The sequence below is a fragment of the Ursus arctos genome, unplaced genomic scaffold (assembly GCF_023065955.2).
Source record: "Ursus arctos isolate Adak ecotype North America unplaced genomic scaffold, UrsArc2.0 scaffold_12, whole genome shotgun sequence".
NCBI classification, from domain to species: domain Eukaryota; kingdom Metazoa; phylum Chordata; class Mammalia; order Carnivora; family Ursidae; genus Ursus; species Ursus arctos.
The window spans coordinates 11665938-11678967 of record NW_026622786.1 but is presented as its reverse complement, the minus strand read 5'-3'; the positions used below and the strand labels follow the sequence as shown (position 1 = coordinate 11678967).

The following is a 13030-nucleotide window of genomic DNA, read 5'->3' as shown; positions in this document are numbered from 1 at the left end:
GCTTACCCTATGACCCAGCAATTCCAAGTATATACCCTAGAACTGCATGCACATATGCACCAAGGGTCGTACACAAGAATATTTAGAGCCGCATTATTCATCACCACCCTAAGCTGGAAACAACTCAAATATCCATCAACTGCAGAATGGATAAAAAGTTGTGGTACCTTCCCACGATGGAATACTATCCCAAGTTAGAACGATCGAACAACTGTTAAACTCATCAGCATGGATGAATCTTACAGACATAATGGTAATCAAAAGAAGCCAAACAAAATATATATCAGTCCATTTATAACAAGTGTAAAACCAGGCAAAGCTGAACTCCATTTTTAGGAATAAATGCCTAGAATGTAAAATGATAAAGAAAAACAGGTAAATGAACACCATAAAGGTCAAGACAGTGGTTACCTTTCATGGGGTGTGGGGAAGGGAACAGTGATAGAAAGTGGCATGACAGAGACCTCTCAAGGTGCTGGCACTATTTCCATGGCTGTGATGTTTCCATTCTTTTCCAAAGTGGGTTACATAAGCATTCACTTTGTGAATTCACTGAGCTGCACATTTTGTTTTAGCCACCTCTCTATATGTGTGTTATATTTGAAACACATTTGGGGGGGAGGGGCAGAGGGAGAGGGAGAGAGAATCTTAAGCCCCCAACTCAGGGCTCGATCTCACAACCCTGAGGATCGTGACTTGAGCCGAAATCAAGAGTCAGACGCTTAACCAACTGAGTCACCCAGGCACCCCCGAAACAATTTTTTACGTTAACCCAGAGTAATTCTTGTGTTTGACTTAAAACAAACAGAAAGACCTACCCTTCAGAGTAACACGAGAATGAGCCCGTGGCACACTACGGTAAATAAGTTACAACTTTGGAATCACGTGTACCATAGAATTTTTCTCACTTTAACAAAAAGATACAAAAATATGATAGCATAATATATTGATAATAATTATGTATTAACACTAATGACAGCTCCATCATTCTTTTTTTTTTAAAAGGGTTTTATTTATTTATTTGAGAGAGAGTGAGAGTGAGAGAGATCACAGAGGGAGAGGAAGAGGGAGAAGCAGGCTCCCCACTGAGCAGGGAGCCCGACACAGGGCTCGATCCCAGGACCCTGAGATTATGACCTGAGCTGAAGGCAGACCTTAACCGACTGAGCCACCCAGGTGCCCCCAGCTCCATCATTCTTAAAGGTGACTTGTTTTCATTTGTCAGTGCCCTGTCTTTTCCATAGGTACTATTTTTCCCATCTCACCTCTTCAACGGGCAGGTCCTGGAGCTGTGGTAAGGAGCAGGACAAGATTCCAATAAGGAACGGAGTGGGTGAGCACACGATGTCGATCATAGATGCTGGGAGGACTGGAATGTAGGTATGCTGCCAGGTGAATGGATACAGTGTGGCAACCACAGCGTGGCCACATTTGGACAGGGTGCTAGCCAGAGAAGAAAGCAAATGGTGTCACATACTGAGCAACACAGGGAGAATGGTTCAGGTATTATGTTAGAGAATTACAAACTGATACCACTTAGTGATCAGTGATCACAGATTAACAATGCTCTGATTTTATTTAAATTTTTAACTTAATTCACTGAAAAATTTTAGTCTTAACCAGCTTTATCCCATAACTTATGTTGCTAAAAATTAGTGTGTACATAGAAAAGCAATACCAATTTTTTTTTAAGATTTTATTTATTTATTCGACAGAGATAGAGACAGCCAGCAAGAGAGGGAACACAAGCAGGGGGAGTGGGAGGGGAAGAAGCAGGCTCATAGTGGAGGAGCCTGATGTGGGGCTCGATCCCATAACGCCGGGATCATGCCCTGAGCCGAAGGCAGACGCTTAACCGCTGTGCCACCCAGGCGCCCCAGCAATACCAATTTTTAAAAAAAATTCTGAGTATAGTTGATGCATGTTACATGATTTTCAGGTGTGAACATCATGATTCAAAGTCTCTACACATTATGCTATGCTCACAAGGGTAGCGACCATCTGTCACCTTATAATGCTATTATACTATCATTGACTATATTCCCTATGCTGTACCTTTTATTCCCATGACTTATTCATTCCAGGAATATGAATTATTTTCAGCAAAACACACTTAGAAAGATAAATTGGGGCGCCTGGGTGGCACAGCGGTTAAGCGTCTGCCTTCGGCTCAGGGCGTGATCCCGGCGTTCCGGGATCGAGCCCCACATCAGGTTCCTCCGCTATGAGCCTGCTTCTTCCTCTCCCACTCCCCCTGCTTGTGTCCCCTCTCTCGCTGGCTGTCTCTCTCTCTGTCAAATAAATAAATAAAATCTTTAAACAAAAAAAAAAAAAAAAAAAAAAAGAAAGATAAATTAATTGCAATCTCAAAGTCACTGCTATAGGATAACGCAAATAGCTTTTGGATTATTTACCTTTTGGAATTATCCATGTCACTATGGCATTAGGTGACTGAGATCTATAGTTTTTGAATACGCCCAATTTTTAAAATAGTGAGAACAAGTAAAATGTCAGTAGGAAGTGACATATTTTACCCATGTCCCACCTTAGGCTGTTGGCAACAAAGATTACCCTCCGTTCCAACAGGAGGGAGGCACAGACCCGGATCAGATGGCACACACTCAGGCACTTAAAGAGACACTCAAAGTCAACATGCTCCAGTCGGGAATCCAGCGGTCGGCAGAGTTCAATGGACTGAAATAAAAGCATCTGAGTCAGGGGAGTTCAGACTGGAAAACGATCCCTAATGACATCATCAATGGATCCTGTCCTTTTACAGGATAAATTCAGGACAGAGGTTTTGCTACAGAGTTTGTGAAGCTGACTCCGCTAATCCCAAGATCTAACACCTTATTATTAATATGATTTTTTAAAGTAATCTCTACCCCCCAACGTGGGGCTTGAACTCATCACCTCAAGATCAAGAGTGGCAGGCTCTACTGACTGAGCCAGCCAGGCGCCCCGATACCTTGCCTTCATGCTGTAAATTTCTGATAAAATCTTTTATCCCACCTGACAACAGCATGTATGATCTTCATTTATCACACTGAAATTCTTACGAAGGGGCTCCATCTGTGAGATACAGAAAACCTCTGGCTCCTGGGTCTAGGGTCAAGTATCTCACAGATCAACTGGACATTTTGACAGTGTTTCGTGGTACTAAAACATTTTGGGCACAGCGTATGTGCCCAGGGGAAAAACTATGCCGTAAGGCTTCTGGAAACCTTGCCTTTTAATGTAAGGCCTGCATTTTGGTGGATGTCGAACCTTCTCAAAATGAGCTAACTTACCCCATCGCCAGCTCCAGGGAGGTAGCTCTTAACTGTGATGGTGCGTCCCGGAGCTGGGAACGGGGCTTCCATGACACTTCGCATGAACGGGTAAACCAGGGCTGGAGACATCTCTCTTCTCTTCTCTACTTCATCCAGGATCTGCACATGCAATGTATGTTGTTTTTTTAGGGACTCAAAAAAACGTAAGGAACGGCCAAACGTGATGCGCAAACTTGAAAATCACACCAAAAGATTTTAAGACCGATCCGCTTCTGCAACGAATAAACGTTCATGAAAGACATATCTCTTGGGGGTATCCTGACATCCCCAAGAAAAGCTACTCAAATAAATCAACTCATTCGTAGAAGAGAAGCCCCTTTCGTCTGACTCAGGGAAGGGCAGAGAAGGTGACACTGACATATCTTGCCGTGGGGGGTCTGGGAAAGGCAGGAGACAAGATGAGCTTCAGGCTCTGTTGTCCTTGAAGCTGGGAAGGTTGGGCAAACCAAAATGAAGGGGTTGCGACAACAGGGTCTGGATTAGAGACGTGAAGGTAAACCCTCCAAGCTGCGGCTCGAACCTCCTACTGAGAACCCTTCCTAACAAGTAGTATGTTACGTGTCACTAAACATCACTAAACATTGCCTACGGATATCATCAGAGGCCAAAACCAATTCAGAGCCCAGAAAGCACAGCGCCTTCCCCAGGGCTCATGGTGCACTCACCTTGGAAAAAAGGTTGAAGCAGCCGAGGCGACTAACCATGCAGTAGACCTCAGGGAGTCGCTTCCCTCTGCCTTCCGGCTAAAGGGAAAAAACCATCAAAGCACCCATGAAACAGCACAAGTCTGTTCGCTGGAACTATTAATACTCTCTTAGTGGCCTTCAGTACAGAGTGGGAACCGAGGCTCTCAACCTCACTGAACACTGGGAGATGGGAAACCGCTAAACCGTGATAGCACGATTTAGTCCAGCTTTAGCGGCGCATCTAAGCAAGAAGAAAGTAGCTCGGAGCTCCCGAGCCTGGCTCGCGGTAGTCCATCCCGCAGACAGACCCACACTGATATTTAGCCCCTCGGTCACTGGTTTCTTCGTCTATCACAAACTAATAAAAAACAAGCAAACAAACCAAGAAATAAAGTAAGTCCGTACCCCTCTTATTCTGGAACACTGTGGCTAACTCCAAACTTGGAGTTATTATTAAAGCTAACATGGCTTTTTTTTTTCTTAAGATTTTATTTACTTATTTGTCAGAGAGAGAGAGAGAACAAGCAGGGGAGCAGCAGGCCAAGGGAGAAGGAGGCTCCCTCCTGAACAAGAAGCCCAATGCGGGGCTCGATCCCAGGACCCCGGGATCATGACCTGAGCTGAAGGCAGACGCTTAACCGACTGAGACCCCAGGTGCCCCCTACATAGCTTCTTTAATACACGGATCATTAAGAAGCCCTCAAACTCATCTAGAAATATAGGGTTCCTGAAGTTCCTAGTCTGACTTGACCAAACCCACCTGTAGCACAAGTCTGGTACTTACCAAGAGCTTCTTACAGTAACCAAACCACCGGCTCCCATCTTCACCAGTTAAGACAAAGGAGAATGTTTCACTGAAAAAGAGTCAATAGTCTGAGATCTAAACAACTGCTTATGACATTCTTCATGGAACAGACATTTGAAAATTACTGTCCGACAGCAGTCATTTTGTGACATGAGAGGAGGCATTAATACTGCATTTATTGCACGTCACCTTCCTCCTGAGAGACAGTGTCCAGGCTTGAGCACGTCTTGCCTGGCACTGGGGTGAGAGCGTACCTGCAGGAGACATGCTGATGTCACTCTCTGCTTTTCCTTTCTTATTCATCCAGTCTAGCTATTAATCAAGCCTACTTTCCTTTTAGTGAATACCCAATTTAGTCTAACGATTTAGGTAAGCTGTGAAGGACTTGGATAAGCTCTTTTTCCCTTCCAAATTCTTCCATTTAGTTCTGAGAGGTCCTATGGAACAGTGATAGGCCAAGGATTATATCCTAGACGTATAGGAAAATTACCCACTCCTCACTGGAAACACGGACAAAAGATCTGCATAGGTAATTTTCAAAAAGAAGACCGAGGAAGAAATTCATTAGTAATCAAAGAAATCTAAATTTGAACAGTGAATACATATGTCTATATATGGCCAAAAATAAAGATGTAAAGGAAATATGCCACAATATTTAGTTATTACTAGAATGCCGGTGACTTATGATTTCTGCTTTTCATTTACTCCTCTGTTTTTTCCGAATGTTCCAGAAAAAAAACCCACATCACTGGCTGGGGAGGAAAGCCGGCTATGGAGCAGCCAGGCCGGCGTGAAAGAAGGCGCCTGCGCCTTGAGCAGTGCACGTGACACCAGAAGAGCGTCAGGACTGACGGCTTAGAGAGGACAGCGGCCATCAGGCCAAGGTGGCTGGGAGGCACAGCAGCTCAGACGGGAGGCAACGTGACGTGGAAGGGCAGAGCAGCCGCTCAGGCAACAGGGAGCCTGTCCGCCAGCAGGTCATCTGCATGTGACATGCTTCCCAGAGTCATGCTTTTCAGCCTAAATAGTGTGGTCAATAATTACAGTTCAGAACAAAGCAGGTATCTACTGACGAGGAGGATTCAGAGACAATGACTGTTTATTGATTGAACACGGTTCCCTCGAGATCCCAGGAAGAAAATCTTGCTCCTCCCTTCTCAATACACTCACACCTCCCAATCTTTCCTACAAGATCCGCAGGGGAATGTAAAACCTGGGCTGTGGCTTCCGTCCACCTGCAGGACAAACAAGGTGCAGACACTGCTCCGTTCTATCTCCTTCCAAGGAGAGTCCCGAAGCTCAAGTCTTCTTTCCTTTTTCTGTCCACTTGGTGGCATTTCTGATTGTATGTGAAACGGAATGTTTTGCGCCCACCCCCCCCCCCCCCCGCAGAATTGGCAAACTACAGAGATTCTCAAACTTGTTTTCCCTTTGACACTATTTTTCTTTTTTTGTACTCACATAGGAAATGTTCTAATTCCGTTTCTTCCTTCCCTCCCACAGCATCCTTGACCTGCCACAGTGTCCACGGAGCTTTAACTGCTGGCGCTACCCTTTGCGCAAACACTCTGACTCTACTTTCACAGTTCCAACACATAGAAATCAGATAAAGGAGCCTATTTACCTCTTGAGTTCTGAGGTTGGCACCCAGTCCTTTGAGTCGGGAAAACAAAATTTGGGGATAACTTTGAGCCTCTCCTCAGTGTCTTTGGACTGCTTAAAGCCATGATCACCCTGAAAAAGATAATGTTTTAGGCGACTAATATTCTACATAAGTGGAGACTAGAAATGCAAACAGCCTAGTCTCGGGAAAAGAGTCTCTGATAAGCTTAAGTAGTCATCTCAGCCTGGTTTTGTGCTGTTTAACACAGCAGGAAGGCCAAGACCAATAATCACTGAAGACGCTCTGAGAACAGAGTTACTAAGAATAAAGAATCCTATTTTTACATAGAAACGGTTACTTGTAGAAATCCTATAATCTGATGCGAGAGGTGACTGAAAATAGTTTCTAGTCTAGAGATAGAATCTTAATTCAGGATTCACATACTAGTGGAAACGCAAATTTTTATGAATCACAAGACATCAAATAAAAATCGATTCTATAATATGCTGATAGCAGAAACCCAGTTAGCTCCAGATACTCTCTGATCAATAATCAAAGATGTTTTGGAAAGGCAGGTGAATGTTATTTAGAAAAGATACTATTTTTAGAATCTACCCCATATATAATCATTTCCCTTAGCATATAATCTTTTCTCACAACTACTGGTTTGCCACTTCCTGTAAAATTTTAGTATGGAAGACCCTTCTGTGCAAGTCTGATATTGTACATTAGAGAACACTCTAGAATTAATTATACCAAAAGATATTTGAAAATTAGTAAAAAAACCAAGCAGATAATGGGGCGCCTCGTTGGCTCAGTCGTTAAGCATCTGCCTTCGGCTCAGGGCGTGATCCCGGCATTGTGGGATCGGGCCCCACATCAGGCTCCTCCGCTATGAGCCTGCTTCTTCCTCTCCCACTCCCCCTGCTTGTGTTCCCTCTCTCTCTGGCTGTCTCTATCTCTGTCAAATAAATAAATAAAATCTTTAAAAAGAAAAAAACAAGCAGATAATAAGTCTAATAAACATATTATCTTCATGTAACTAACACACTGTACCCTTTAACTTAATTTCTGAACAGAACATGCAGCCATTCTGAGTCACTTGAATACTAAGCTTTTCAGAAATGGAAAAGCATTCTTTTTAAAAAAATTTTATTTATTTATTTATTTGTTTGTTTGACAGAGAGAGGCATTGCACAAGCAGGCAGAGAGGCAGGCAGAGGCAGAAGCAGACACCCTGCTGAGCAAGGAGCCGGATGCAGGGCTCGATCCCAGAATCCTGGGATCATGACCTGAGCCGAACGCAGACACCTACCCAACGGAGCCACCCAGGCGCCCCTGGACAAGCATTCTAACAAAATTTTAGTTGTCTCAGACTTGTTATTTTTATATTGTTAAATGACACGCAATCATCTTCATCTAAGGTTCTCCGCAGCACAAGTGAGAGACTTGATCAGCTCTTTCCCACATGAACTTATAGGAGCCTAATGCACAAAGATGCTGGGTAGCTTGGCTTCGAAACACCCCTGGATCACTGCCAGAGTCGACTGGGTCCTTATCTGGTTCTGGGCCCCTTAATTCAGGCTTCGTTGAAAAAAGGTTCAACCTCAAGCTTTCTCTGCAAATGTAAGACTGATTGAAAACAGGGGAAAAAATTGAGCTCCTCTTTATGGGCAATCTGATTCCTCAAGACTATCTGGATTTCATTATTATGACTTCTGTGGCTCAGTGTTGTGACACTGTGCTCTCAGGCTACACTGAAAATTTTATAAGAAATTAAACACTGACTTATTTACAATAGGAATTTTGTTGAGCACTTTTTTTAAAATGAAAGGTCACACAGGAAATGTCTCTTAGATTCCATTCCAATACAGTCGTGCTTCACTAGTTTTGGGTTTTAAACCCCAAGTCCTAAAGCAGCTGAGCAGAGAATGTAAATGAGAGACGTGGTCCAAGGAGTAAGATGGAGCGTGAGTGAATGTCCCCGTGTAAAGGGACCACTCCTTCCTGAGGCCCGCTACGCCATCGGCAGAGCAGAGTGCAAGATCCAGCTGTGGACCCCTTGTTCAAAAAGCAGGGAAAATTAAATAGAAAATAAAATATAAAACTTTTTCTTTTCTTCTAGGGTCTCTCAACCTCCAGTGGAATTTCTATTTGTTATTTAATATTATGCTCCCTCAGGCGTAAGGTAGAAAAAAACCCAACGAATATTGTTAATAACAGATACCATTATCGAGCGCTAACTATGTGCCAAGCACTGCATTAGCACTTGACATACATTATCTCATGAAACCCTCACTAATAACAGGTACATTCTAGAGTGCTGACTATATGCTACACACTATTCTAAGTGCCTTATACAGTTCATTTAATCCTCACTACAACTCAGTGGGATAGACAGTATTCTGATTACCTCCATTTTACAATTGAAGAAACCAAGGCCCAGAGCAGTCAGTAACAGCTCCGAGTCACAGAGCTTATAAGCGGCAGGTGGAGAGCTGGCTTAGAGTCCATGCTCTAAACTGCTACCCTGTTCTGCCATCTTTATCGTTCCCCTCACTAAGAGTGAGAAAATGGAATCTTTGCAAAAACTTGCTAAAGGGACTTAGCAAACAGCAGAGCAAAAAATCAAAAAACAACTTGGATAATGAGGTTTTTTTTTTTTTTGCCCGTTTCTAGTTCAGGCCTGACAGGAGATGTTATGAGAGTCACCTACCAGATCCCACAAGAGGCACAGTAGTAGTAAAAGCTGCTTTAGATCACACTAAAAAGAAGAGAAGAGATAAAATACATACAGAGACGCAAGAACATTCCCGAATGCCTCTTGGTCTCCTTGCACCTACCTTGCTGGGGAACTGCTGTATGACCTGGGGAATGTAGCTTATTTCCGACGGCTTCTTCTGCAGAGACACCACCACGAAAAGTTCGAAGAGCTGCTGCTCCTGTAATTCAATGAGATCCCTCTCCAAGGTCTGGTAGTGAGGGTTCCTCTTGGAAGACTGCTGCAGTTGTGCTAAGCGCTTGTGGCGATCTGCAATGAAACCAGGGAGCGTGGTTTTTCCGGGGCGGCCCCGTCTTCCCTCGGACACCCAGAGGTCATGAACCGTATGGACTAATCTTCACTCAGTCACTGCTGACTGCATGCTGACTAACCAGCGCCGGCTACATGGACAGACCTGGGGGGGCTCCGACATCCTCAGGGAGCAAGTGCAGATTCTCACGAGCACCCAGGGGCCCTGCGGTGGCACTGACATTCCATGTCCCACCCGATGTTCTATGTGTGTCCCAACACATATTCCTGCACTGTCCCATCTTTCATGATGTAACACCGGGATACCGGGAAAATGTAGGTGAAAGCACCGGCCAGACAGCAGACGCCATTCTTGGAACCATGAAATCACAGGTGCGCGTGTGCACGCACACACTTTTCTTGACAAAAGAAATGAGTCCTACAGAGGCTACATACATAAAATTAAAACAAAAACTAACCTCACATTAAAGAAACTGTCCTTTTCCTTTCTCTTCTTGGCATATACTACTAATAATAGACATATGCTTATACCAATATATGGTGCTCACTGAAGAGGGAAATCATATGGCAACAGAAGATATCTATTAATGGGCTATTTCTCAAAAGCATGAAATTACGGAAGCAAACTAAATATTTAAAGAGTATGAGCAATTCCACTCAAAACTGGATAGCATCTAGCCTTTATTCTCATTTATCTCTAAACTGTGAACAATTGGGGGTAGTCTCCTCCAGGGGAAAGGCAGTACTTGCGGAAGAAATAGTCTAAGTGTCCCAGAGATTTGATTATGCGTCATTCTGAGCCACGATTAAAAGACACATCCTCTAATTGTTTTTTTTCCTTTTGAGATAGGATGCAGTCTGCTCCCAAAGAAGTTACACTATGGATCAAATATTAAGAACACTTAAAAATTCATCTCAGAACGGCTCCCTGGAATTATCCAGTACATTTAGTGCTCTAGGCAAAGCTTTACTTATTCCAAAGGTCTCTATTCAAGTCAAGAAAATTTGAAGTCCTGTTTCTCAGTAGCAACAGCGTTAAATTCGTCATCTTTACACATCCAGGCTGAACCCGTTGATGACTTAAGTTTCACCTTCAGTTGGGCTACTGAATCACACACCTGAAGCAATTCAGGCCAAGGAGAGAGCACATGACTGACTATTCATCATAAGATCAGAGTATCAGACTTGGGACTGCCCAGTACGTCACGTCTCTGACTTTTCCCATGCCTCAATATGTCGGTCAGTTCAACAGGAACTTAAAATTTGCTGTGAAAATCCATTAGATGAAAGATACAGAGCACCATGAAGTGCTTGAACAAATCCAGCCAAAAATGCGTGGCAGATTCTACATTCTAACAGAAAGTCAATGGCATAATAATTTGAAATATAAATAAAGGCCTATGAATAAGAAACAGCTCAATGTTTCCTGTCTCGATGTCAGAGATATTGAAGTTACTTAAAGTACACGTGAGTGGCTAGGAAAAATCAGATATGTAATGGTGTGCCTTTGTCTCGGAGGATGATTCACAAACTGTGTTTTGGCTGCTGGGAAACTACTGCACATATGTCTGAACATGTCGCCCCGCCGCTCCCCGAAGAACAGTCCATCTTGAGAACCAGACCCATATTGGAATGTTCGCCTCATTCCAACATGGGCGATTTTTAACACTGTCAAACATCTGACAGCGTACTGTTTAGTTCCCCAAATCTCACCAGGTCCTTCTAATGAAGAAATCACCTGCAAAATACAGTTTAATGTGGGAAAAACATGCTCGATGACAGAGGAAGGTGCCACTCCACCCATAACCGTGATCATCACGAGAAAGGGAGCAGCCCCATTGACTCACTCACTCTTTGGCAGATACTCAGCATCACTTTCGTTCCCACTGGTTTCACCTGAAAAGAGAGAGAGAGTTCCTACTTGCGTTGTACGACAGTAGCAAGTCAATGGAGTGAGAACAGTGTAAAGCCTCCATGGATTCAGAGACTTGGAGTCAGGAGTATTAAGCATGCTGAGGCTTTCCCCAGACCACTCAGTTACAACAGGGTAGGGCAGTCACGAAAGAGAACAGAGGGCTCAGAGAAGCAATGAATCTACCTCGCTTCTTCCCACACTCGGTCTCCCTCCCTCCTCAGCCCCCAGCTCATCCCTAACTCTATGAAGTCTGGTTTGGAGTAGATGGTATTTCTACATACATTGTCTTGTCTTTATATTCCCAAAGAAGACACCAACCGGGCTGAATTAAATTCTCAACACAGAACCAACTATGAATTTAGAGTCACTAGAAAATGTGGGGCTCAGAGGGATAACCACATACATTTATGAAGAAACATCCAACTTCTTTTATGATGCTTCTGAGCTCCTTCTAGGCCAAACTCAGTGTTCCTTTACCCTGAATTCTTACAGTACACAGACTGCTTTGAACTGCTCTTATTTTCCCCAACCAGATTTTAAGTACCTTGGTGATAAGGAGCTATGTTTTCATAAGGGAGTGTTTTGTACTACAGTGCTCAGCACATAGCTGATTTACTTACACACACACACAGCTTTCTGAACAAGTGAATGAAAAATTTCTGCATTAAGTCTGAAGAGTTAAAGCAAAATTTAAAAATGTACAGAAAGGAAAAATCTTTCTGTAACTTTCCTCCCTTTCCCCTTTCTTTTCTTTCTTTCCAGATACTTCCATGTTTCCTAAGAGGTGCCTGGTGCTAAGGACACAAACAGGACTTTCTGTATCAAGAAAAACAAGGCTAGGAGGCATAAATGAAAAACGTGTATAAGTTTAATTACATAAAAATGTGAAATTTCTACTTAATAAAAAATTACTAAATTTGAAAAGTGAACAATGAACTGGGAAGATATTTGTAATACACATTGCTGACACAAGGATAAATTTCTTCATGTTCAAACAGCTGTTACGAATGAATAAGAAAAATTACAGCACAACAGAAAAATGAATAAAGGGTAAGAATAAGCAATCCATAGAAAAAGATTTATAACTGTTGACAAACATAAAAATTGTCCCAATTTATAATTAAAGAAATGTAAGTTAAAATAATAAATAAGCTTCAATATTCAACCATGCTATTGGCAAAAATAAAAAGCTTTATGTAACAGAGTATTAGTAAAAACTATGAGAAGAAAGTCATTTTCTTTTTTCTTTTCTTTTTCTTTTTTTCTTAAAGATTTTATTTATTTATTTGACAGAGAGAGACACAGCCAGCGAGAGAGGGAACACAAGCAGGGGAAGTGGGAGAGGAAGAAGCAGGCTCCCAGCGGAGCAGGGGGCCCGATGCGGGGCTCCATCCCAGGACCCTGGGATCACGCCCTGGGCCGAAGGCAGACACCTAATGACTGAGCCACCCAGGTGCCCCAAGAAAGTCATTTTCAAATGCTGTTCATAAAACTATAAGTGGTTACAATGTGTGGGACAATTTAGCAGCAGTTATAAAAATGTTAAATGCACATGTTCTTTGGTTAAGTCCGCGGCTAGAAATTATTCTACAGATGCATTCTTACCAATATACAAAGATATATACAAAAAGATGTATAATGCAGCATTGTTTGAAGAG

General features: G+C 42.9%; 1 protein-coding gene across 4 annotated transcripts in view; it reads right to left on the bottom strand.

Moving 5' to 3' along the window:
- The window catches only part of DENND2C (DENN domain containing 2C), a 79436-nt gene that overhangs the window by 12460 nt on the left and 53946 nt on the right, over positions 1-13030 (bottom strand). For 2 of the 4 annotated variants that reach the window (XM_057310351.1, XM_057310352.1), the window contains exons 7-14: positions 11309-11374; positions 9270-9457; positions 6448-6557; positions 4803-4872; positions 3998-4075; positions 3291-3431; positions 2546-2694; positions 1266-1443 (exon numbers count right to left, since the gene is read on the bottom strand). In XM_057310351.1, coding sequence (XP_057166334.1) covers positions 1266-1443; positions 2546-2694; positions 3291-3431; positions 3998-4075; positions 4803-4872; positions 6448-6557; positions 9270-9457; positions 11309-11374 — 980 coding nt within the window. The remainder of the gene's footprint in view (positions 1-1265; positions 1444-2545; positions 2695-3290; positions 3432-3997; positions 4076-4802; positions 4873-6447; positions 6558-9269; positions 9458-11308; positions 11375-13030) is intronic. The other 2 variants (XM_026483691.4, XM_026483690.4) reach the window with 1 other exon arrangement.